The sequence below is a fragment of the Nomascus leucogenys genome, chromosome 22a (genome assembly GCF_006542625.1).
Source record: "Nomascus leucogenys isolate Asia chromosome 22a, Asia_NLE_v1, whole genome shotgun sequence".
NCBI lineage: Eukaryota > Metazoa > Chordata > Mammalia > Primates > Hylobatidae > Nomascus > Nomascus leucogenys.
In genome coordinates, this window is record NC_044402.1 from 62,492,923 (window position 1) to 62,519,981 (window position 27,059).

Here is a 27,059-nt window from a genome sequence, read left to right on the forward strand (position 1 = left end):
CAACGTAGAAATATACTTCTGACACGTTCAGGTATGCACAGGAGAAGAGTTACCATTCTGGGTAATGGCATAAAGACATTTTCTTCTTTTCTTGGACCGTCATTTTATTTCTGATAAAAGCATTTTCCTTATCCATTTGCAAGACAACCATTCTTTCTGCTGTGGATTCCTCAGTTTTCTAGGAGGTGAGGAAATATTGAAGAGCAAACAGACCCACCCTCTGCTCTCAGGCCACCCTGCTTTCCCTTACAGTGCGTGTGCTCCTGGCTCATCCTCACTCTGCTCCTTAAGGCTCTGTGGGGCCCCGGGCATGAGCCTTCCCTCAGTTCCTTCAGTGCCACTCAGGCCTGGGCTGCCAAGATACAGATGGTATATGTGAATTACATATAAGTAACTATATGTAAAATTATTTTTCCCTGGTGTGTCGTTGTGCCAGCGTGCTTGAATTAGGAGTGATTTCCAGGAATCCTTCCCTGCGTCTTCTAGCTTCTGGGGGCTCTTGGCCTTTCTGGACTTTCATGGATCGTGACCACATCACTCTAATTTCTGCCTCTGTCTTCCTGCACCTCACCCTCTGTGTGTTGTGTCTTCTCTTCTCTCTGCAGTGAGGACAATTGTCACTGGATTCAGGGCCTTTCCAGATATACCAAGATGATCTCATCTCAAATTCTTTTACTTCATTACATCTGCAAAGAGCCTTTTTCCAAATAAGATCACGTTCATAGGATCTAGGGATTTCTGTACGCACCTATCTTTCTAGGGGGCCAACATAACCCCCTATATGGTATAGATGAAGAAAGATTATTTGCAATTGATGAATCCAGGTGATGGATACTTTCAGATTTGTTATATTATGGGCAATTTGAGTGATGCAAAGAGGAAAGCATATGCAAATAGGGTTCCCAGATTTGACAGAGAAAATACAGGATACCCACCTAAATGTGAATTTCAGATAAATGGGAAATAATATTTCAGTATAATCTGATTTCATACCATGTTTGGAACATAGCTATAACAAAAATTATTGATCGTTTGCCTGAAATTCACATTTACATGGATGTCTTATACTTTGTTTGGCAACCCAGTAAGAAAAGGGTGGCATCAGCTTGCCCTTCACGGACATCCCCTCCCAGCTATGCTCACAATAGAGATTTTTCAGTTGCCCTAGTCCTTGCGTCCAACTCACGAAAAAAAGCATCTTTAAAAAGCCAGTTTCTGCTGACTTAAAAAGAGAGCAAAATCTAGGTGAAATGTATTGTTTAAACTAATTGCCAACCTTGAAAAGGAACATATTAACCAGTTTCTTCTGATGAGCAGATCACTTGCCTCATGTCTTAGAATCCAGTAGGTGGCCCCTTGGCCATGAAATGTGTGGGAGTGGCTTTTCCCTAACTTGACCTTTCTCCTTTCAGTGGGAGGGAACTATTGAAAGGAACAAAGAGCTTATAAATACATTAAGACCTGGAATTCAGTTGCCGAGCAAGGACGGTGACAGCGTTTAACAAAGTAAGTACTGATCTTATAAATCTCTCTACGTTGCCTCACACGCTCCTGTTTAGCCTCCTAGAAAAATATGCTAATATGTGTCCTTAACACAAGGAAAAGTCTGTTTTTACTCATATCGTGCCATCTTGGTGTGTTTGGGTGACAGTTCAGGAATTGTTTATTTCTTTTCTGTTGGATACATCTTTACAGAAATGTAAAAATGAAGAATTTAGAAAACCAGGGCCTCAGAATTTAATGGTATGGGAAACAATGACATGAGGAGAAAAAAGAAATGGTAGCATTTTTAACAATCTGAGAATAATCAGTGCTGGAAGAAGTGGCAATGTATGCAAAAATTTCTTTCTCTATATAAGTAGTCAAAACACAATTGTTGTAAGTTGTGATGCTGTAATACTATATTGGCTGTGAAAATTCAAAACTAAGGTTTATTATAATTAGAATAAATTAGTTTGAATGTCAGGAGGACTAGATTCTAGTTGAGCCTCTGCCACTAATTAGCTTGACGACAAGTCATATTCTGTCTCTGGAGTACTAACAACTCATGGCCAATCTAGAGGATAGCTAAGAAAGAGGCTCTGACTGTTGATGCCCTTTGAACTGTGTAATTCTTTGAATGGAGATCTGTCCTGCCCACTCTAGGAGGTTTCTAAGCGTCCCTGCCCTCTACCTATCTGACTTGTAGCCCCCTCTCCCTCCCGGCAGATGTGACAACCCAAAATGTCTCTAGACCTTGCTCAATGTCCTCTGGAGCAGAGGAGCAAAATCCCCCTGGTTGAGAACCATGAGACTACATGACTTCATGGGGCTAAGCAAGGCTGTGTTACTGATGTGCCCCATTGCTTGGACATTCACTGAAAACTTCCTGTTAATCCAGGTGGACTGATTAGTGAATATCATTAACCTCTGTACAGGAGCTAAAAAGGAAAGAGAGAGAGAAGCAGACAGCCACCATATGACAGATTTGATACGTCTGGATTCATATAAAATCTTATTCCTACTAGAGTTCTATGGACAAAATATAGAGATCTAGAGATATGGATATATAGATAATAGATGATGAAGAGACAGACAGATTACAGACAGATAGATGCATAGAACGATGGATAGATAAAATAATACATACATGGATGGGTAGACAGATAAGGATTATAAATAGATACATATACATAGATCGTTGATAGGTAAAATAACCGATGGATAGATAGATCAAAGAAAGAGGATCCATAGGCTACTCAATGTGTCCACAGACTCATCCATCTTCCAAGCACTGGGACAAGAACAAACACCCATTGCTGAGTTCCTACTATGAATTTTTTGTACATTATCTCATTTAACTTTCTCAACAACCCTCAAAAGTAGAAATAACTACCTCTACTCTAAGAAGAGAAAATTGAGGATCAGAGACTAAACAACCTACAGCTTTTAGGAACCCTACAATGGGAGGAGTCATGGTTTATCTCATTCCCCCTTCTCTCTGATAAGAAACAGTGTCATTCGGACCACCTCAGAGACGTAACTCTTTTAATTTACTCCTGGAATTACGATAGCTTATATTCCTTTCAAATTAAGCCCATTTTTAATTGATGTAAATACAGTTATACTAGTCTTCAACTCAGTCTGGATTTTAGGTTGTCAAAGTAGAGAAAGACACACTTTTATTACTTTTTTCTTCCAAGCAAGCCCCTGAAAAGTTGCTAAGAGTAAGAACTCATGAATTAGATGTTCCCCTCTCACCCTCTCCTTCCAACATTTAGTTGGCTAATATACTCTGAATAGAAAAATATAAAACAACTTCTCACACAGGAGCAGAGAGCCAGATTATGGGGTGGAATGGAAAAGCTCTGGACCTACAATCAGAAGGAGTTCAGGCTGACCCAACACTCACCAAGTGTGCAGCATGAGACAAGTGCTTTAGCTTTCTGAAACTCAATGTGCCCATTGAATGGCTATTAGGAGCCATTTCCCAGGGTTGTTGCAGAAGGTAGACACACTCCCTAGATATTGACCATGAATGAGGAGCATGTGTGTGTGACCCATGGCAAATCCTTGAGCTCTCTGGTTCTCATTTTCTGTTGACCCAACAAAGCTCAATGGTAACCTCTGCCCCAGTCTTAGCCTGACCCTTGAAAACCTCATATTGAGAGGTGATATGTTAGTTATCAGCAGGAGTGTTGTGATAAAATGTTATGTAAGATAAAAATTCATTTCCTGTTGAAACATGATCCTCAATCAATGGCTAAGGGAGCTTAGTGTGGGGATTGGAATCATGACACTGTGAACTCTGGTCCATAACAATTAAACAAGCACACCCCACACTTTTGTGTGAACTTCACTCTCCCTTTCTTTCTGCTGAATAATGCTACTTCCATTTCCCAGGTTAGGGAAGTGCAATGTCAAAATATCTAATTACAGAACAGGTGAGTTGATCCAGTATGATTTCAAATAATTCTTTACTTTCCAAAGGCTAAAATATTGACTCCCACATTTTGAAATGTAGACATTTAAAAGATTTTGATGTCTATTTATGCAGCCAACAAACATATTAAAAAAGCTCATCACCACTGGTCATTAGAGAAATGCAAATCAAAATCACAGTGAGATACCATCTCATGCCAGTTAGAATGGCGATCATTAAAAAGTCAGGAAACAACAGATACTGGAGAGGATGTGGAGAAATAGCAACACTTTTACACTGTTGGTGGGAGTGTAAATTAGTTCAACCGTTGTGGAAGACAGTGTGGCGATTCCTCAAGGATCTAGAACTAGAAATACCATTTGACCCAGCAATCCCATTACTGGGTATATACCCAAAGGATTATAAATCATTCTACTACAGAGACACATGCACATGTATGTTTCCTGCGGCCCTGTTCACAATTGCAAAGACTTGGAACCAACCCAAATGCCCACCAATGATAGACTGGATAAAGAAAATGTGGCACATATACACCATGGAATACTATGCAGCCATAAAAAAGGATGAGTTCATGTCCTTTGCAGGGACATGGATGATGCTGGAAACCATCATTCTCAGTAAGCTATCACAAGAACAGAAAATGAAACACTTCATGTTCTCACTCATAAGTGGAAGTTGACCAAGGAGAACACATAGTCACAGGGAGGGTAACATCACACACTGGGACCTATAGTGGGGTGGGGGGCTAGGGAAGGGATAGCATTAGGAGAAATACCTAATGTAGATGACGGGTTGAAGGGTGCAGCAAACCAGCATGGCATGTGCATACCTATGTAACAAACCTGCACGTTCTGCACATGTACCCCAGAATTTAAAGTATAAAAAAAGATTTTGATGTCTAAATTTAAGTCATACATACTTTTGTAGAAGTACATTAGTTGACGGCGGGTGCAGTGGCTCACGCCTGTAATTCCAGCACTTTGGAAGGCTGAGGCAAGTGGATTTCCTGAGGTCAGGTGTTTGAGACCAGCCTGGCCAACATGCTGAAGCCCTGTCTCTACAAAATTACAAAATTAGCCAAGTGTGGTGGCATGTGCTGGTAATCCAAGCTACTTGGGAGGCTGAGGCAGGAGAATCACTTGAAACCGGGAGGCTGAGGTTGCGTGAGCTGAGATTGCGCCATAGCACTCCAGCCAGGGAACAAAACAGTGAAACCCCATCTCAAAAAAAAAAAAAAAAGGAAATACATTAGTTGTTAAAGGCAAGTATATTTTTCTTCTAAACTCAACAACCACAAAACTTTGCAAGAAGAATCTTAATGTTTAATAACAGAGCTGGGGGTTTGGAGAGAAAATGCAACTGTTCCTAAGTCCTGACACTGGAACTCCTGCTTTCAATGAGTCCTGTGTCCTTCCATTTACATTCATGATACAATTAGTTGCATCTGTCCCTGCAGCCATTGGTTTTCATTCTCTGATACCCTGCTATGTTCCACCTCCCAAACAGCCTGGGATAGAGCAAGGGCTATCAAACTTCACTGATGAGCCCAGTCAATTTATCTCTAACCATTTACAACGAGCAGGCGAGCGTGCACACATGCAAACATCCATACACACAATATACAAATAACTGAAACTAACATCTCATGAAACATTACTCACCCTTCAACATGTCATGCTCGCTGATATTTTTATTCTTTTCTATTTTATTTTTAAAAGTAGTGGGATTTCACAATCTACTGAAAGATTACCATGCATATTTGAGAAACACTAACATAGAAAATAAGACTCTGTCTTTAGTTTTTAATAGCAGTGAGTCTGCATCCCAGATCCACCACTTAATCTGGGTAAGTTACTTTAAAAACCTCAGTATCCTCAACTGTAAAATGAGAATAGCAACAGCCTTTCACCTTAGGTGATTTTTGTGGGACAAATGAGAGAAGTTTAGAAGAATGGCCAGTGTGTGACTGACGTTGAACAAATGCTAGCTCCTTCCATATCCTGCAAAGTTAATGCAGCAACATCTCTTTTGCCAGGTTATAAAACAAAATGCCCCCCACAGAGTTAGAATATAGAATGCCAAAAGAAGCAAGGGATTAGCATTCTCTGTTGAAAGAATTTGGATCTTCTAGCTACAGTAAAACAAGTCTGAAGCCTAATTTCTGGTTTTGATCAAATGCAGTCTCACAGCCAGAGAGCTGAAGAGTGACTTAGCTCCCTGCCAGTCCTCCCTGTCAGTGACATCCTTTGGTTTCACGGCCAGTTCATGGGTTCCCAGGGCCTTCACCCAGCTGGCTTCCAGGCGTGACTTCATTTTAGTCCTCGGTGTAGATATTCATGTCCATCACCAACCGGAGTGTGACTGTGAACATTGTATTTCTCTGATGTTCCATTTCATTAACTAAAAAATGGAGAAAACAACCATTTCATGGGACTATAAGGAGGGTTAAAGATATAAAATATTGAAAGGGACTAGCACTGAGGAAGGATCACTAGGAAGTTTTCAATAAATATTAGTTCTTGAATTCTTCCTCTTCCCATTAACTCCTATACATGTATTATTACCACATACTCTCACCTCTTAGGCTGCCAAGAAAAGTCACAGTTAGCCAATGAAGACTTGAGACTGGTTTGCTGGAATCTGAGGGTGGCCACTGCTGGGTAACAATTTGAGCCAAGAAAACATTCCAGGAACTCCTTGAACCCAGTCATGAAGAAGGCAGGTTCTTCTTTAGCATTGTTGGTGGTTTTCAACCACACATCCTAAAGTACATGTTTGATTCTATGGTTTCAATTATTCATTCATTCATTCAGGCTTAGAGAAACCTCCAGGAGACTGCTATCATGGCAGAGAAGCCCAAGCTCCACTACTCCAATGCACGGGGCAGAATGGAGTGCATCCGGTGGCTCCTGGCTGCAGCTGGAGTAGAGGTAGGTTCAGAGTTAGGTCATCTTAAGTTGGATTTAAAATTGCGTTATCACATACTTTTCCCACAGAAACTATGCAATGATTACTTACTGAAGCATTAGGCCTTAAATAAACATGGACTGTAATTAAGAAAGAGATGAATAGATTTAACCCAAAAATTGTTAAAATTTCTTCTCATCTAAGAGCATACATATTAAAATACAATTAAGAAACTAATCAAAAAGTGTAGAACTTAAGTGGATTAGAATTTAAACAAACTGTAAAAAATAATTTACGGCATTAGAGACATGAATATTGACTGAATATTTGATGACATGAAAGAATTATTGTTAATATTTCATGTGTGATAATGTACTATGGTTATCTTTAGAGTAGTTTCTGTGTTTTAGGAAAACACATTGAAGTATTTAAGGATTAATCATATGGATCTGGGATTTCTTTGGAATTATTACAAGAGGAGAAGTAGGTGGGCATAAATATAACATCACATTGGTTTTGGTTGATAATTATTGATTCTAGGTGAGAAGTATAAGGAGAATTTTTATGCTTTTCTGTTTATTTTTATTCATGTTCATAATTTCCACAATAAAAAAATAAAAATACATAATATTTAAAAAATGGCTGTAGTTAGAGGTAAAATGCAAACTATAAATGAGAGGTGTAAGGGAGTGGATTGTAACAAACTACCTATTAAAGATTGACTACATTCACAGCAATTATTTGCTTGAGCACTTATTAATTCCAGGTTCTGTACTTGGTCATGGAGATAGTGAACAAGACAGACACAGTCCCTGCCCTGGGGCGGCCTACATGTCTATGAGGATGCAGACAAGTAAACACATGGTTAAAATGAGGGGTGAAGGCCTCTAGAACACCCAAGCATTCCCCAGTGTCACCAGGCCATCCTCCCAGTGTTTGAGCAGGAAATGCTGGGAGGTGTCTGTGGGACTCCGCTAAGTGCTGCCCTCTAGAGGTGTCACTGAGAAAAACACTTCCCAGTCCAGACCAGAGTCCTTCAGCGACTGCCTGAGGGTTTTCCTGGGAAGTGAGTCACGGACAAACTCAGGAGATCTTGTCCCTCAGGTGGCAGCAAAAAAGGAGGGTTTCAGGTCAGGTGGCGTCCTGTGAAGGGAACTTCTAGCGCGCCCCTTCAGCCTCACAGCGCCGTGTGGACCTGAACCTTGGAACGGTACTTTGTGCATTGCTTCACGAAGGCTTGGGACTTTAGCCTCACCCCTTCTCTGTTCTATGAAGAAATAAGCACATAAGAAATCCAAACACTATCATTCTAGGTTGTTTCCTTTGTACAAATGAATACCCTGTTTCACTGTCACCCAGACATCAGCTCTGCAGCTCAAGGGTGTGTTCAGAGCCCAGGTAGGAAGAGTTCAGCAGGAGGGAGGGCGGGGCAAGGCTGGGAGGAACCCAGGTTCCCAGGTCTCCATCCAGCCTGACTGAAGGCAGGGGCAGGGCTGACTGCAGACCTTGCTAGGCTTCTGGGGTCTCAGTGCCCTAAGGCTGATGATCACAACCGAGTCCTCACATCCCACTTGCCAACCCCACCCCACCTCGGCTAACCTCCTGCCTGGACCACCCACTGTTCCTTAGGTTTGTCCTGAACTGGATGCCTTATTAATTGCTGGCACACACCCCCCATGACCTCTAGATCCTGGTCCTGTGTGATCATAGATCCACAACAAATTCTGTTCCATGGAGCAAGCCAGAAACGCCCAAATTCCTGATCTTTCACCATAAAGAACTCCATTAAAGTATAATTAGCCACTACAAACAGCACTACCATTTATTACTTGATGTATGTGGGTCAGGCCCTGTATCATGCATTTTGAAACATTACAAAATTCCATTTAAGAAAATATTATATTCCCATTTTGCAGATTAAGAATCTAAGGCTTGAAGATTTTAAGCAATAATTCCTAGATCACACAGCTATTTTGAGGCAGAGTCAAGATTGGAACCAGATCATAACAACATTGAAATCCAGAAAACCTTAATAACTTTTGCTTAGACTTTTGGTTTGATAGATTCTGCCTATTTAAGTCAACTGCATTATTATGTAATAACTGAATTTCATATCTGTATTGAATACCTGCATCCACTCATAGCTTCTGGTCAGATTGAGACGGCCTTGTTGCTGGCTGCCATTTCCACCAAAGTGACTTGTCTCAGGACAAAGTGGAATTTACTCCAAAATTTAAGTTACTGGATGTAGATCAAGAACTAAGTATAGTTTCAAAATTCTAAACATAACTATATTTAACAAGCAGTTACTATACACCTGCTACTTTTCTAAGTGCTTTGCATGACCTTGTAATTTAATCTTGATATCAACCTATGCCATAGGTACCGTAAGTATACCCATTTCGTAGTTTAGCATACTCAGACACAGAGAGTTTCGGTAACACGTCCAAAGTCAAGAAGCCAGTACATGAAAATGGTGATATTGAACCCACAAAACCACATCAGAAACCAGAGGTTTTCATGAAAAATAAGTTAGTGTGGGACTCTAATTCCTTTATTAAATTGAGAATTTTACCCTATTGGGTCCCATGTACTTCAGAAGAGAAAAGTATAGTTGCAAGTGTTAAAGCTGTGCAATAGCGGCAACCTATTTCACCCTTAGCAGGGTTCCTGAAAAGTAGGGTGATATAAATTATAGCAGAGGCTCCTTGGTGGCAGAACATTTGATGGCCATTAGCCCGTGGCATACCCCACACTGGGGACACACAAGGTTGTGGTCTGATCTCACCTGGAGATACAGGCTTTCCTAAGATATGACAACACCATAACTAGGAGAACTGCTCAGTGCCATCTCTCCAGTGATGTCCCCTCTCAAAACATGACCTCATCATAGACATTCATGAAATCAGGGTGGAGGTGAACTAAAAGATTGAGGAGCTATGTGCTGTGACCCATGCACTGTTCTCAATGAATTAGGTCTAAACTTCCAAATGGCCATGAACAGCCCCCTCTGTGTATCCTGCGAAACTCAGAAATCTTATATTCTCCAAATCATGTACCAGATAGGGGCCATTCAAGGTCACAAGTCTGTAATAGAATTAACTAAGAAGAACCCATTTACTGTTTCTGCTTCCAGTTTGAAGAGAAATTTATAGAATCTGCAGAAGATTTGGACAAGTTAAGAAATGGTAAGATCAATCTCTAAGTAATTCTGATGAGGGTATCTAGTAGAAGGTACAGAGGAACATTGAGCAGCTGGGAATGCCTGTGTGTGGGGGGGGTGATATTTGGTCATGGTGGAGAGGGAGAAAGTGGTTAAAATGGAAGGGATGTGGCTCCTTGATCAGGTCTGGCAACTCTCTCCAAGCTAAAAGGACCAGACGTCTCAGAGTATTTGTTAATGATATCCTGCCCCCGGGGAAAGCCCTTTCTTTGTTTTCATGCTTGGGGCACCGTCAGTGAGCTGTGATTATCAGCACAGGATCCCATACAGCCCTCCCCATCCAAGCACACGCAAGAACAGGCGCTAGATGAAAGGAGGAGAAATCGATGTGGCCACTGCCTTGAGGTTTTTCTTTCATTGTGGGGGGGGCGGGGGTGTGTGACAAAGTAACACTGCAGCACCATTGCAGGCTTTGAAGAGCAGAAAAAGGGACTCTTACATTAAAAACCTCTCAGAACCCGCCTTAAATGTCACAAACACAATGAGACTTACCCTGCGAACTTCCCATTTTAAATGGCACCCTGTTGCCAGTCCTATTGTAACTTGTCCCAACCTCTTCCTAAAATATCCATGAAGATAAATCAACACAAAAAATACAACAGTCCTACTATGTATCTGGAGGGGAAATAAAAACAAAAATGAAGTAACAGGACAAAAAGTAAAAGGAAGCTGCTTAAGAAAAAGAAGAACTACAGGAAACTTTTTAAAAATGTTGTTTGGGCCAGGTGTGGTGGCTCACACCTGTAATCCCAGCTCTTTGGGAGGCTGAGGTGGGTGGATCATTTGAGGTCAGGAGTTCGAGACCAGTTTGGCCAACATGATGAGATCACATCTCTACTAAAAATACAAAAATTAGCCGGGTATGTTGGCGCACGCCTGTAATCCCAGCTACTCAGGAGGCTGAGGCAGGAGAATTGCTTGAACCCAGGAGGCGGAGATTACAGTGAGCCGAGATCATCTCACTGCTCTCCAGCCTGGGCGACAGAGTGAGACTCTGTCTCAAAAAACAAAACAAGGAAAAAAGTTGTTTCAAGTGAAATCTTACCAGGCAATAATTTCTTTTTAATTTCACAAATTTAGTCATTTCCATAACCATTTTTTTCATCCTGAAAGGGTGGGTTTCATAGACATTTCATGCTCCTTTTTTTTCCTTCTTTCTAAGATGGGAGTTTGCTGTTCCAGCAAGTACCAATGGTTGAGATTGATGGGATGAAGCTGGTGCAGACCAGAGCCATTCTTAACTACATTGCCAGCAAATACAACCTTTATGGGAAAGACATGAAGGAGAGAGCCCTGTACGGTATATTTTCTGTTCTTCCATCCACAGAGAACACAGAGTGATTTAGGTCCTTCCTTGAGTGAGTGGGACCATGGCAGGGCATCATGACCAGCAGCAGGCTGGGTCTTGGGCGTGTACGCTGAGGTCCAGTATTGCAAAGTCCCATGGAGATGAAGGAACAGTGAACATGGGGAGGGTTCAGGCGAGGGTGATTCTAGAAGAGGATGCAGTCCATGGATCCTGCAACCTGACAGAGGTTTCCAAACACTCATAAACCCTATGAACTGAGGACGATGGGGAATCATGATTCAGGTACTCAGAGCTTCAGAGGCTAGACTCCAGCCAACAGCGTAGGGCAAGGTGTAGAATGTCTGAGAGTCTGTAGATGAAGGCCTGGGGAGGGAAGGCTGCAAATAAGCTGAATCTCAGGTCTCAGTAATTCCAAGAATCATGACCAGGAACCTAAATTACCAACCAATTATACGGACTAGAACACTTGAGCAGGGCTGGTAGAGGCTGGTGCCCAGGATGCTGGGGTTACCTTGACACATGGATAGAAGGCTGAAACAGCCAGATTGATTCAATACCAACAAAGCCCTGGGATCTCCTCTCTGTTATGATGAGACCACATAATTCCAAATAAATCCTGAATGGAACTGTTGGCAGCTCCACAAAAACTTTAACATAGTATTACCAGTGACCCAGCAGTTGCTCTAGTAGGCATATCCCCAAACAATCAAAAATACATCCACACTAAATCTTTTACATAAATGAACAATGCAAATAACAGTATTCATAGTATTCAAAAAGTGGAAACAATCCAAATATCCATCAATCAATCAATGGAGGAGAAAAAATACCTTAGCCATGCAATGGAAAGTTATTTGGTCATGAAAAGGAATGAAGTACCAATGCATGCTACAAGATGGTTAAACCATAAAGACATGTTACATAAAAGAAATGAGACACAGAAGGCCACGTGTTATAAGATTCTTTTTGTATGAAATGTCCAGATATTCAAATCCATAGAGGTAGAAAGCAGATTAGTGGTTGCCTGGAGGTAAAGGAGTGGGGCTTGGAGATAAATGAAGAATACCACTAATGGTACAGATGTCCTTATCAGGGTGATAAGAATAATTCTGGAATTAGACTGTAATGATTATTACAGAATTCTGTGAATCCACCAAAAACCACTCAATAGTGTAATTTAACAGGTTGCAATTACAGTATGTGAACATACGTCAATAAAGGTCTTGTTTTAAAAAGTATTGTGAAACTCTAGTTTGACACAAAAGAAGAAAAGTTTGCACTGGTTGTAACTATACAGAGAATTTCACCAGGGAAGGGGATTCTTAGGTGGGGTCTCAGGAAAGGCACACATGGCTAGAGTTAGGCAACAGCACATGGAGAGGGCTGTGGAAACGTGTTTCATGGGTGTAATTGGAAGAACAGCTAATATGGGGCACAGGAGCCCTGGGAGCTGAAAAATGATGAGAGAGGACAAGAAATATGGCTGAGATGGCTGTGCCACGGATTCTTTTAGGATTACTTAGGGGGCAGGTCTTTGGCCATTTGACTCACACTAAGTTCATGCACAGAACAAGCCACAATTGAGATGATAAATCTTGGCACAGCATCAGTGGTTACTGGCAGTGATTCCACCAATTTCTCTCATGACTATGACTACCAATGCTCTTTTTCCTGTATTAGGTCATGTGTGTACCAAAATTTAGAGATGTATCTACCTTGATAGGTTGTTTTAAGAAACAAATGTTAATATACCTGTAAAAATCAGAACATAATGACTAGAGTATAAAAGGCGCTAACTGCAGGTGAATTACTTTGCCACCATCTGACCGTCTATTCTCTTAGGTTTTTATAAGCCGATAAAATCTAAGGCAAAAGGCATTTGATGGTTTGGTTGTTTTTGTCTTTCAGGATTGATATGTACACAGAAGGTATAGTAGATTTGACTGAAATGATCCTTCCTGTGTTCATATGTCAACCTGAGGAAAGAGATGCCAAGACTGCCTTGGTCAAAGAGAAAATAAAAAATCGCTATTTCCCTGCCTTTGAAAAAGTAAGTGAAGCTGTTCAGTGTTTAGGAGAACTGAGTTTAGACACCAGTAGAACAATAGTGGCTGGGAATTCCTGGGGCCACTGACCTTTGCTTTCAGTGAGACTTCCTGAACACCAAGGCAGCACTCTGACTCTCAAGGCATCTTATGCAAATAGACTTGGAGGAACAATTGTACCACTTATACCCAAGCTATGATTTTACAGTAAAATTTTAATTTACATACCCCAGCATTAAATTCTCTGTTCAACAAAATTTCATATTCATAAGTAGAACGTGGGCTGTGGAAGGCTCTGGACCACACTGGAGGTTGCTGTTGAGTCTATGGAACCCATGGACTTTTATTGAAGATGAATATGATGAAAGTGATCCATCAGAAAATATTCTAGCACCCTGTGTAGGAAGACAGGAAACCAATTGCCCAACCAGAGAATATTGCAGTGTTTCAGGGATCAGTATTTTTTAAAAGGAGAGTGATTGTGGGATGCAGAGGAAGATTCTGTAAAATGCATTTTATAGTAAGTTGCAGACATCAGTGCAGTTCACCTCTAAACGCTTCAGCTTGCAAATTATAACAGAGTGCCGGTTAGGAACCAGAGTCGATGCTATAAGAAATATGATGAATTCAGGTTCACCCAGGTTTACTTCAGAACCCAGGGAGATAGAGCAGGGAATGAGGAGAGCAGAGAAGGAGAAATGAGGACTCTGAAATAGTCTCCTTCTGCGGGAAGAGTGTTGTCATGAAGGTGGAGTCACTGCCCAAGGGAGATTGGAGAAGGAAGGAGCAGAATGTAGAGCCATGTCCTGAATGTGAGGGCTCCACGCTGTAGGACCTGGGGCAGACAGAACATGTGGCAGCAGGTGCTAAGCCCCTGGCCCATGTGGAAGAAGCAAGCTGCGTGGGTCGTGTAGACGCCACAGTGATGTGGATGAGAAGAGAAAATGGTAGCCTGGGCTCCAACCAAGCAGTGAGTAGAGTTATAGTTCTTACTCTCTCATTCATTCAGATAATGTGGAGAAAGCTCTGGATTTCTGCACCCATGCAGTAAGGCAACAGAGGTGGGGAAAGTCAGGGTGGAGAGGCTCTGAAAGAAGCAGGGGTCCCAGCCTGGGTGGGCATGTGTTCCTGATCTCATTCCTCCCATTCTCCAGGTCTTAAAGAGCCACGGACAAGACTACCTTGTTGGCAACAAGCTGAGCCGGGCTGACATTCACCTGGTGGAACTTCTCTACTACGTGGAAGAGCTTGACTCCAGCCTTATCTCCAGCTTCCCTCTGCTGAAGGTGACCCATTTCACAGCCCTCAGAGAGGCAGCCCCACATCTCTTATATTGGGATCTCATATCTGGGCCCTGGGACTGACCATGTTTTGACCCCACCCTTCTCCAGCTCTTCAGTGCCCCCAAGGTCTCCAACATCAGCTTCCAGGCTCCAATTTTGAGGAATGAAAACATTTTTGTTCTGGAAAGGAAATTTGTGGTGCATGCTACCCCATGAAGAGTATTTTGCCTTTTATCATGGAAAGGACCCAGGGCCCAGCATCTCTCCCCATCCCTCTATTTCAATGTGGTTTCTGTTCCTGAGTTCTCTGTGATGTCCTTTATCCCACATGTGCCCTCGTCCTCCCACACTGAGTCGGTCTGAGCAGAGCCCTTTCCATCTGGTTTCCTCCCTGGGCTCTGGCTCCTTTTGTCAGACATTGTGTTCCTCTCTGCCCAGCTCACCAGCACTCTGCCCCCGACACTGTCTCTCACTGAGAAAAGGTGGTCCCATGGTTTGTGTTTAATGTTTTCGATAACATTTTCCTTTCCAACCCATTTCCCCATAGTTTTACTTCTGCTTAGAGACTGATCTATGTTAGCATCTCACAGGCACATTGATTTTTCTTGTCTTATACATGAGCCACAAATCTACAGGATTAATATGTAAGAAGAAAGATAGGGATGACTGAACTGATTAAAACTTCAAGACATCTTTGGGGAAAATAAAGTGAGCTACATGTTATTCCTCTTATCTTCATTTCTCACTGGGTGTCTGTTTCTGCCTCCATGCTGGTACTCACGGAGGGGACTCGCTTGGTCTTTGGCAGGAGGGGCTCAGATTCCCTGGGTTGTCTTAAGGGTGGTGGCAGGCCTTGGCTTCACTCTTTGAGGCTGTGCTTTGTGGATTACAGGCCCTGAAAACCAGAATCAGCAACCTGCCCACGGTGAAGAAGTTTCTGCAGCCTGGCAGCCAGAGAAAGCCTCCCATGGATGTGAAATCTTTAGAAGCAGCAAGGAAGATTTTCAAGTTTTAATAAAGCAGCCATGGAGGCCAAGAACATGCCAGACCAATATTCTAAAGTTTGCAACAATGAAGTGCTTTACCTAAGTGTGGATTGTGCCTCTTGTAAAGCTAATAAACTCTTTCCAATTACATGCTAATCAAATAATAAATAACTCTTATTTGTTGACTTAGCTAAAATTGATTTGTTTTCATTAGGATCTGATATGAATTTAGATTTCCAATCTCCTCCTAACCTGCCACTTTCTTGGAATTAAAAATTTGGTAAAAAAGAAGAAACTATAGATTATGTGGTTTGTTTGACTTTTCCAAGAATTGCCCTGTAACATTTGTCATACAATCTATTAAAATGTCAATGTAGAAATGCACTTCTGACATTTTCAGGTATGCACAGGAGAAGAGTTACCATCCTGGGTAATGGCATAAAGACATTTTCTTCTTTTCCTGAACAGTCATTTTATTTCTGATAAAAGCATTCTTTCTGATGCATTTGCAAAACAACGATTCTGTCTGCTGTGGATTCCTCAGTTTTCTAGGAGGTGAGGAAATATTGAAGAGCAAACAGACCCACCCTCTGCTCTCAGACCACCCTGTTGTCCCTTACAGTGCTTGTGCTCCTGGCTCATCCTCACTCTGCTCCGTAAGGCTCTGTGGGGGCCACCGTCCTGAACATTCCCTCAGTTTCCTCAGTGTCGCTCAGGCCTGGGCTGCCAAGATACAGACGGTATATGTGAATTACATATAAGTAACTACTGTATGCAAAATCATTTTTCCACGGTGTGGCATTGTGCCAGAGTGCTTAGATGAGCAGTGCTTTCTAGCTCCACCCACATACTGGTCTTATAATGTTAATCTCCCCTAGGACACCTGGGCTTCTGCAATTTGAGCTCCCCTGTTAGAATGAGCTTCCCCACAGTTGGCAGAGGTGGTTGAGGGAGCAGACAGACACAGGCTTCCTACCTGCAGCTTCACTTTGCTCTAGTCTCTTCTCCACTTACAACCAGCGTAGCTTTTCTAAAATACAAATTGGAAAAAAAAATCACGGAATTTTGCAGTGAGTCCTGACTGCATATAGAAGGCATCCTCACACCCGTCCTCACTCCTTGATCTCCAGCCCAATCCACCCTCTGAGCATGGTGGGGCCTCTTGCCTTCCTCCCTGGGTGCATTTGCTAGCCCTGCCTGGCAAGCTCCTTCCGAGTGGACACACTTAACACTACGTCATGGCTTCCCAGGAGCGCTGGGCTGTCCTCTGCCCTCCACAGAGCCCCAGTGAGCCTCTAATAACACCTGAGGGCCACTGTGTCTGTTCCTGTGTACTGTGAGCTCGTGGTGTGGGGCTTGGCCTGCTGGGTCCCCAGTGCTTCATCACCAAGGGACAATGACATCTGCACAGACCCATGCACAGCTCTATGCACCTCCAGAACCTGGGTATATGAGACTAGGTTTTGAGAACTCACAAATCCCCACACACTCTACCTGACTGTCTCTATTCTTTCATTAGTTTCTAAAAAAATGGACTCATATCCCTCAAATGCTTTGTAAGGACCTTGCTTGGATGCTGACCAAAATAAACAAACTGCTAAGAAATTTTTATGGGACACGTGAACCAGAATGCTGAAGCTTTGATGAAATTAGGGAATTATAGAATTTTAATATGATAAGAGATTATCATATTAAACACAATCATAGTGGGATTATGTTTAGGAAAGCAGTTCTTCCTTGCTAGAGATGAATACTAGTATTTGCAGACGAAATGATATGCTGTCTGGGATTTGCTTGAAAAGAATCCCCTGGTAGTGGAGGGAGTTTGTATCGTTTTCTTGTGGCTTTTCTCACAGATTCCCTACAAACTACAAACTGGGTGGCTTGAAACATCAGAAATGCATTTTCTTACAATTCTGAAGGCCAGAAGTCTGAAGTCAGGGTGCGAGTAGGGCCAGATTCCCCTGGAAGTTCTAGGGAAGAATCCTTCCCTGCCTCCTATAGCTTCTGGGGGCTCTTGGCATTTCTGGACTTTCATGGATCATGGCCACATCACTCTACTTTCTGCCTGGGGCTTCCAGCACCTCACCCTCTGCGTATCTGTGTCTTCTGTTCTCTGTGTTGCAGGTGAGAGGTGACAACGTGCTAGCAGCCCTCGCTTGCTCTCGGCGCCTCTTCGGCCTCGGCGTCCACTCTGGCCACGCTTGAGGAGCTCTTCAGCCTGCTGCTGCACTGTGGGAGCCCCTCCCTGGGCTGGCCAAGGTCGGAGCCGTCTCCCTCTGCTTGAGGGGAGGTGTGGAGGGGGAGGTGCAGGTGGAAACCAGGGCTGCACGCAGCACGCTCGCGGGCCAGCCCGAGTTGCAGGTGGGGGCGGGCTCAGCAGACCCCACACTCAGAGTGGCCGCCTGGCCCTGGGCAGTGAGGGGCATAGCACCCGGGCCAGCAGCTGCAGAGGGTGCACCAGGTCCCCCTACAGTGCTGGCCCGCCCATGCCACGCTCAATTTCTCACCAGGCCTCAGCCACCTAGCCGCAGGGCAGTGCTCCGGACCTGCAGCCCGCCATGCCTGAATCCCCCTCCACCCCCCGCCCCCCCACCCGTGGGCTCCCACCCCACTGGAGCCTCCCCGATGGGCACCGCCCCCTGCTCCGTGGCTCCCAGTCACATCCACCGCCCAAGGGCTGAGGAGTGTGGGCGCGGGGCACAGGACTGGCAGGCAGCTCCGCCCATGGCCCCAGTGCAGGATCCACTAGACAAAGCTAGCTGGGCTCCTGAGTCGTGTGGGGACTTGGAGAACTTTTATGTCTAGCTAGGGGATTTGGAGAACTTTTATGTCTAGCTGGAGGATTGTGTATGCACCAATCAGCACTCTGTCTAGCTCAAGGTTTGTGGATGCACCCATCAGCACTCTGGATCTAGCTAATCTGGTGGAGACTTGGAGAACTTTTATGTCTAGCTAGGGGATTGTAAATGTACCAATCAGCACTCTGTATCTAGCTAACCTGCTGGGACTTGGAGAATTTTTATGTCTAGCTAAAGGATTGTAAATGCACCAATCAGCATTCTGTGTCTAGCTCAAGGTTTGTAAACGCACCAATCAGCACCCTGTCAAAATGGACCAATCAGCTCTCTTTAAAATGGGCCAATCAGCTCTCTGTAAAATGGACCAATCAGCAGGATATGGGTGGGGTCAGATAAGGGAATAAAAGCAGGCGCCCAGCGAGGAGCGGCAACCTGCTGGGATCTCTTTCCACGGTTTGAAACCTTGGTTTTTTTGTCGTTTGCAGTTAATCTTGCTGCTGCTTATTCGTTGGGTCTGCGCTGCGTTTATGAGCTGTAACTCTCACCGCGAAGATCTGCAGCTTTACTCCTGAAGCCAGTGAGACCTTGAACCCACTGGGAGGAACGGACAACTCCAGACACGCCGCTTTGTGACACTCAACGCGAAGGTATGCAGCTTCACTCCTGAAGCCAGTGAGACCACGAACCCACCAGAAGGAAGAAACTCCAGACACATCTGAACATCTGAAGGAATACACTCGGGACACACCATCTTTAAGAGCTGTAACACTCCCACCAGGGTCTGCGGCCTCATTATTGAAGTCAGCGACACCATGAACCCACCAATTCCGGACACAGGGCCACTTGTCATTGGGCGTAGGGTGTGTCCGAATATACCAGGATGATCTCATCTCAAGTTCCTAAACTTCATCTGCAAAGAACGTTTTTCCAAATAAGGTCGCATTTAAAGGACTCAAGGATTTGGACGTGAACATACCTTTTTTGGGAGCCAACATAACTTGATCCACTACCTTGTATAGATGAAGAAATGTTGCTGGCAATTGATGAAACCAGGTCATGGATACCTTCAGACTTGTCATATTACTCTCTCTACTTTAGTATTTGCTGGAATTTTTCCATGTAAATTTTAAAACTGTCTTATTTTAGGAACCCTTACAATGTCCAGGTTTTGTCATAGACAATAAGGACTGGACTTAAATAAGAAGGCGGCTCTGCTCTCAGGAGCTCAAAGTCTAGGGAGAAATCTGATATTGAATACATCATGTTAAATTAATGTAGGGAAAGACACAATAGAGAAAATACAGTAGAAGCTGAAAGTAGGGTATTCCAATCAGGACAAATACCGTGTGCAAAGGCCCAGAGGCCAGGAACGGTGATTTTGAGCAATGCAGAGAGGAAACACTAAAAATAGGGTGGCCGGATTTGGCGGATAAGATACAGGACACCCAAATAAATGTAAATTTTTAGATAGATATTACTGTATTAGGATAAACATGTTTCCTACAGTGTTTGGGACATACTTATACTAAGAAATGACTGATCTTTTGCCTGGAATTCATATTTACCTGGGTGCCCTGTATTTTGTGTGGCAACCCAGTAAGAGAAGCCTTCCAGAGTGCCATCAGCCTGCCCTTCAGAGGCATCCCTTCCCAGCTATGCTCCCAGCAGAGGTTTCTCATCTGCCTTAGTCTTTACATCCAAGTCATTAAAAATGAGGATCTTCAAAAAGCCAGTTTCTACTGACTTACTGTAAAGAGAGCAAAATCTGTTGAAATTTTTGGTTAGACTTTTATCGCCAACCTTGAAAAGGAACATATTAACTAGTTACCTTGTGATAAGAGGATGACTTGCCATTTTTCTTAGAATCTAGTAGGCAGTCCTGTGGCCCTGAAACGTGTGGGAGTGGCTGTTTTTAACTTGACTCTATTCCTTTCAGTGGGAGGGAGCTATTGAAATGAACATGTAGTTTATACACCACATTAGGACCTTAAATTAAGTTGTTGAGCCCCAAGGGTGACAGCCTTTAACAAAGTAAATACTGATCTTAGAAATCTCCCTATATTACCTCATGACCTCGCATCTAGGTCACTAGAAAAATACTTTAAAATGTGTCCTTGGCACAAGAAAAATCTGTTTTAAACTCATATTAATGTCTTCTCTGCGTGCTTGAATGACAGTTTGAAAGTTCTGCATTCACCTGCTTTTGGATACATTGTTTCAACTTAAATAATAAACAGAGACCCTTTCAAATAAAAGATATTTATTTGAGAATTAAGTGTTGTAATGGGTATATGTTTGTCATAGTAAATTATGTATGTATTCAGGAAAGTTAAGTAAGAAAAAGTTTTTATAGGAAAAAAATAAGGATTAAATAAACGTTTTGAAATACTTATCTTTCACTACAAATATCAATAACAAGGGTAATGCCAGGCCAAGTTTAAAGAAGCAGTTGATGGGCAAATGCCCTAACAGAAGTATTCTAAGATTGCAGTGGCGTTTGTTCAAGGTTGTGTTTTTCGTAGTTTGTTTTGTTATCAGATAAAGAGTAAGAACATTCTCTTTTTTTTTTTTTTTTGTTTGAGACGGAGTCTTGCTCTCTCGCCCAGACTGGAGTGCAGTGGCGCCACCTCTGCTCATCGCAAGCTCCACCTCCCAGGTTCATGCCATTCTCTTGCCTCAGCCTCCCGAGTAGCTGGGACTACAGGCGCCCGCCACCACGTCTGGCTAATTTTTTGTATTTTTAGTAGAGACAGGGTTTCATCGTGTTAGCCAGGATGGTCTCGATCTCCTGACCTCGTGATCCACCCACCTCAGCCTCCCAAAGTGCTGGGATTATAGGCGTGAGCCACTGCGCATGTCCAGAACATTTTCTTTATGGCCTTTTTCAGCTGTGTTTGTCAGAGTTTTCCTAACGTTGTGACTCCTTTTGACTCTGACAACTCTCACAAACATTAAAGAAATGCAAAAATGAAGAATTTAGAAAACTAGACTATGAGAATTTAATGATAGTAGAAAAATTAATGTCATGAGGGGAAAAAATAGTCATGATGTCATTTTACGTAATCTAAGAATATGATCATTGCCAGAGGGAAGGTAGGTGTTTATGCTAAAGTTACATTCTCTAGACAAGTAATAAACACACAATTATTGTGAATTTACGTTTGGCAAGGTCATAGACGTGGGAATTCCCAATGATTGGTAAAAGGGACATACAACTGGACAGTTCCATGTCTGCAGTTGCTTCTCCAAACCTCCATCTCCTGCTGAGCAAAGAGACACCAACACCTGCCAAGCACAATTCTAATTTACAACTTGATGGTAGATGATCACGCATTAATGCTTCCTTCAGAAAGTGCTTTGTGATTTGTTGTCAAGTGTTGATGCCATTGGCTTTTCAATATTTCTTTAAGGTTGTTATGCTCCAAAAGGCAGGCAGAATGTTTTGAGAGCAATTTTCTAGAACTTACAGGTGAATCTAAGTCTTTAGAACTTTTGGTTCTATAAAGCAAGATGACCTAGATTAATGACAAACAAAATTAAAAACAATAATGCCCTTCTTGTGAATTTTCAGATTCCTGATTCAACAATTATCTGTTAATCCTTGTCCTTTGCCCAGTTAAACACTTACCTGATAACCTTGCTCTTTCCAAATTCCTCCTTCCTTTGTCCTTCTGGGTCTACTCAGTGAGCCACACCCATATATTTATTAATTCTGTGAAATTGTAGAAAATTGAGTCTGATAATCAGGATTGGCTGATCCATTATCTTGGATCTATTATTTAATTTTTGTATTTAATTTTTTCTGTATCATTTGATTTTCTCAAGGAAGTTCAAAAGATGAAATTATAGAAATTTCTGTGACTGCTAAAATGTCTAGCATTGCTATGTGATCTATCCAAGTATCAGTGATATTGTAATACTACTACCATGAGCAATACACTGCGCTAAAACATACTGTGAGACCTCTCTGCTCTTTGGGAACCTCACAATTTAGTGGGGACACAATGTGTATATAAGTAACTGTAATACTTTATATCTGTGAAAATTCAGAATTAAGGTTGATTTATAATAGGAATAAATTAGTTTCTGAATGTCAGGAAAACTAGAATCTGATTCAGTCTTTCCCACTAATTGGCTAGATGACAAGTCACATTCTCTATCTAGGGTTCAACCAACTCACAGGAAACCTTGAAAATGGCTAAGGAAAAGTCTCTCATCTTACCCTTGGCACCCCTTGGGATGGGTAATTCTTTGGGTGCAGGGGCTGTCCTGTTCATGATAGGCATCACCGGCCTCCACCTACCTATGTTGAAGCACTACCCACCACCTTCTGCCTTGATGTGACAACCAAGAATGTCTCCAGATATTCTGAATGTCCTCTGGGGTATGGGAGCAAAATATTTTCTGGTTTGGAATCTGCAGACTACATGACTTCTCAAGTATTAAAATTCAGAAGCTGATAGAATAACTAAATAATTACTGCAGCATATAACTAGCTTTGTTTTGCTTTGTTTTAGAGACAGGGTCTTGCTCCATGGCCCAGGCTGGAGGGCAGTGGCACAGTCATGGCTCACTGCAATCACCACCTCCTGGGTTCAATCAATCCTCCCAGCTCAGTCTACTGAGTTGCTGGGATCACAGGTGCACGCTATTGCACCTGACTAATTTGGTTTTTTTGTAGAGACATGGACTGCTAGGTTACTCATGCTGCACTCAAGCTCCTGGCTCAAGTGATCCTCCCACCGCTGTCTCCCAAAGTGCTGGGATTACAGGTGTGAGTGACCATACCCAGCCTGATATCTAGTTTTTAAAATGCACCTAAAGGAACCCAGCTAATGTGTATGGTGCTATTAGAATATAAGTCAACAATCTCCTGGAATAAATGTTTAATAGTGGGGAAAAATAGAAAGGAAAGATTAGGAGCTTCAGTGATGTCCTCCATTTGGATCCAGATGTGAGACCTGTCCAGGCTATAAAATAATTCACAGGAAAAAATATGACACCTGATACAGTTTGGCTCTGTGTTCCCATCCAAATCTCATGCTGAATTGTCATCCCCAGTGTTGGAGGTGGGGCCTGGTGGGAGGTGATTGGACCATGGGTTATTTTCTAATGGTTTCACATCATCTCCCTAGTGCTGTCTTCTGATAGAGTTTTCATGAGATATGGATGTTTGAGAGTGTGTAGCACCTTCCCGTTGACTCTCTGTCTCTCCTGCCAGCCATGTGAATATGTGCTTGCTTCCCCTTTGCCTTCCATCATGATTGTAAGTTTCCTAAGGCCTCCACAGAAGCAGAAGCCTGTACAGCCTGCAGAACTGTAAGCTGATTAAACCTCTTTTCTTTATCAATTACCCAGTTTCAGGTATGTCTTTATAGCAGTGTGAGAATGGACTAATACAAGAAACTGGTACCAGGAAAGTGGGACATTCCTATGAAGATACCTGAGAATATGGAAGCAGCTTTAAAATTGGGTAAGGAGCAGAGGCTGGAACAGTTTGGAGGGCTCAGAAGAAGGCAGGAAAATGAGGGTAAGTTTGGAACTTCCTAGAAACTAGTTGAATGGTTGTAATCAAAATGCTGATAGTGATTTGGACAGTGAAGTCCAGGCTGAGGTCTCAGATGGAGATGAGAAACTTTTTGGGAATGGGAGTGAAAGTCACTCTTGCTATGCCTTAGCAAAGAGACTGGTGGCATTGTGCCTCTGCTGTAGAGATCTGTGAGACTTTTAACTTGAGAGATGATTTAGGGTATCTGGTAGAAGAAATTTCTGAGCTGCAAAGCATTCAAGATTTAGCCTGGCTGTTTCTAACAGCACATGTTCATATGTGTTCACAAAGACATGATCTGAAATCTGTCATTGAATCTGAATGAATCAATCTGAAATTGAAACTTATATTTAAAAGGGAAGCAGAGCATAAAAGTTTGGAAAATTTGCAGTCTGATCACGTGGTAGAAAAGAAAATCCAACTTTCAGGGGATGAAATCAATCCAACAGCAGAAATTTGCAAAAGTCTTAGTTATTAACATACAGTTCCTTTTGCAAAAGTTTGGAAATTTGCAAAAGTAGCTAAATGTTAACAGCAAAGACAATGGGGAAAATGTCTCCAGGTCATGTCCAGGGCTTTGTGACAGCCCCTCCCATCACAGGCCTAGAGGCCTAGGAGAGAAAACTGTTTTTGTGAGCCAAACCCAGGGCTCTGCTGCTCTGTGCAGCCTTGAGACATGGCATCCTGTGTCCCAGCTGCTTCAGCTCCAACCATGGCTATAAAGGGCCCCAGATTCATCTCAGGCCACTGCTCCAGAGAGTGCAAGCCGTAAGAAGCCTTGGCAGCTTCCATGTGTGTTAAGCCTGCATGTGCACAGAGAGCAAGAGTTGAGGCTTGGGATCCTTTGCCTAGATTTCATAAGATTTGAGGAAACACCTGGATGGCCAGGCAGATGCCTGCTACAGGAGTGGAGCCCTCATGTAGAACTTCTACTAGGGCAGTGGGGAAGGGAAAAGTTGGAGCCCCACACAGAGTCTCCATTGGGGCACTGCCTAGTGGAGCTATGAGAAGAGGGCCATTGTACCCCAGATCCCAGAATGATAGATCCACCAACAGCTTGCACAATGCATCTGGAAAAGTTGCAGGTGCTCAACACCAGCCAGTTAAAGCAGCCTAGGGAATGTATCATGCAGAGCCACAGGTGCAGAGCTGCCCAAGGCCTTGGGAGCCCACCGCTTGCATCAGTATGGCCTGGATGTGAGACAAAGAGTCAAAGAAGTCAAAGAAGACTATTATGAAGCTTTAAGATGTAATGACTTCCCTGCTGGGTTTTGGACTTGCATGAGGCTGGCAGCTCTTTTATTTTGACTGACTTCTCCCTTTTGAAATGAGACCATTTACCCAATGCCTGTACTCCTACTGTATCTTGGAAGTAACTAACTTGTTCTTGATTTTACAGGCTTGGAGGCAGAAGGGACTTACCTAGTCTCAGATGACACTTTGGACTTGGGCTTTTGAGTTAATGCTGGAATGAGTTAAGACATTGGGGGACTATTGGGAAACCCTTTGAAGTATCTAAGCATGGAATATATGGTATTTGGGATTTCCTTACATTATTACAAGATGGGGGAAGTGGGTGGCCATGTATATGAAAACACATTGGTTTTAGATGGTGTAAACCAAATATAAAATTCTAAGCCCCCTCCTTCACTCTGACCATCTGAATGGATCTCTCTTTTCAGTAAAGCCATTCCAAAGCTAACCTGAAAAACGAATTCAGGCCGTGATGGGAAGTGGAGGGGGTTGGACAAGCCTCATTATACCTTATCTCTTTTGGAATTACTAACAGAACAAACTCTTTTAGTCTGATAAGAAACATGTACAATCATTTTCTCTGAAACTTGCTACCAGGTGGCTTCATCTGCAGGATTAAACTTTGTTCTCTACAACCCCTTATTATCCTAAACTAGACATTCCTTTCTGTTGATTCCAGGTGGTTAGATAGTAACTTAACCCTTTCAACCAATTGCCAATCAGACAAATTTTACATCTACACACAACCTGGAAACCCATACTTCCAGTTTCCCCCCTTTCCATACCAAACCAATGTACATCTATATATATGATTGATGTCTCATGTCTCCTGAAAATGTGTAAAATTAAGCTGTACCCTCACCACCTTGACCACACGGTCTCAGAATCTCCTGAGGGCTGTATCTCAGGCACTGGATACTCATATTTGGCTCAGAATAAATCTTCAAATATTTTACAGTTTGACTCTTTTCAATAACATTGGTAGTTACTGATTCTATGAGAGGAAATACAAGGAAGGTCGTGATACTTTTGTGTTATTTTTATACATGTTAGAAATTTATATAATAAGGGGATAAAATGTGTATCAGGAAGTGAACGTAAAGTTAAAATGCATACCACACATGAGAGGTGGAAGACAGTGGATTATAACAAATAACCTGTTAAAGACTGAGTATATTAATTCAATGATTATTTTGTTGTGCACCTACTAAGTGCCAGGTGCTGTGTGAGATTCTGATGGTAGACAGTGAACAAGACAGACTCAGTTCCTGCTCTTGAGTAGCCTACATACCTATAAGAATGGAGACAAGTAAACAGGTGATTAAAATCAGGAGCTTCCAGGAGAACACCCAAGCATTCCCCAGAGTTACCAGGTCATCCTTCCAGTGTTTGAGCAGGAAATGCTGGGAGGTGTCTGTGGGACTCCGCTAAGTGCTGCCGTCTAGAGGTGTCCCTGAGAAAAACACTTCCAAGTCCAGAACAGAGTCCCTCAGCGACTGCCTGAGGGTTTTCCTCGGGGTAACTCATGGACAGACTCAGGAGATCTTGTCCCTCGGGTGGCAGCTGAAAAGGAGGGTTTCAGGTGAGGTGGCATCCTGTGAAGGGAACTTCTAGCGTGCCCGTTCAGCCTCATGGCGCCGTGTGGACCTGAACCTTGGGACGGCACTTTCTTCATTGCTTCACGAGGGCCTGGGACTTTAGCCTCACCCTTTCTCAATCCTATGAAGAAATAAGCACACAAGAAATCCAAACACTGCCATTCCAGGTTGTTTTCTTTGTAC

At 42.8% G+C, this 27,059-nt stretch overlaps 1 protein-coding gene across 1 annotated transcript; it reads left to right on the forward strand.

Moving 5' to 3' along the window:
- The first annotated feature begins 1,470 nt into the window (after positions 1-1,470).
- On the forward strand, positions 1,471-15,810 carry LOC100584083 (glutathione S-transferase A5). The gene is made up of 7 exons (XM_003254149.1): positions 1,471-1,510; positions 6,736-6,852; positions 9,966-10,017; positions 11,215-11,347; positions 13,270-13,411; positions 14,561-14,692; positions 15,582-15,810. The coding sequence occupies exons 2-7, from the start codon at positions 6,766-6,768 to the stop codon at positions 15,702-15,704; spliced, it is 669 nt and encodes a 222-aa protein (XP_003254197.1). The 5' UTR covers positions 1,471-1,510; positions 6,736-6,765; the 3' UTR covers positions 15,705-15,810.
- Positions 15,811-27,059: the final 11,249 nt, after the last annotated feature.

What these genes read in the sequence shown, in the direction of transcription:
- LOC100584083 (XM_003254149.1), top strand. Translation starts at nt 6,766, where the DNA reads ATGGCAGAGAAGCCCAAGCTCCACTACTCCAATGCACGGGGCAGAATG. An exon ending in TGGCTGCAGCTGGAGTAGAG is followed by an intron (nt 6,853 to 9,965) that starts GTAGGTTCAGAG and finishes TTCTGCTTCCAG; the next exon opens with TTTGAAGAGAAATTTATAGA. An exon ending in CCAGCTTCCCTCTGCTGAAG is followed by an intron (nt 14,693 to 15,581) that starts GTGACCCATTTC and finishes TGTGGATTACAG; the next exon opens with GCCCTGAAAACCAGAATCAG.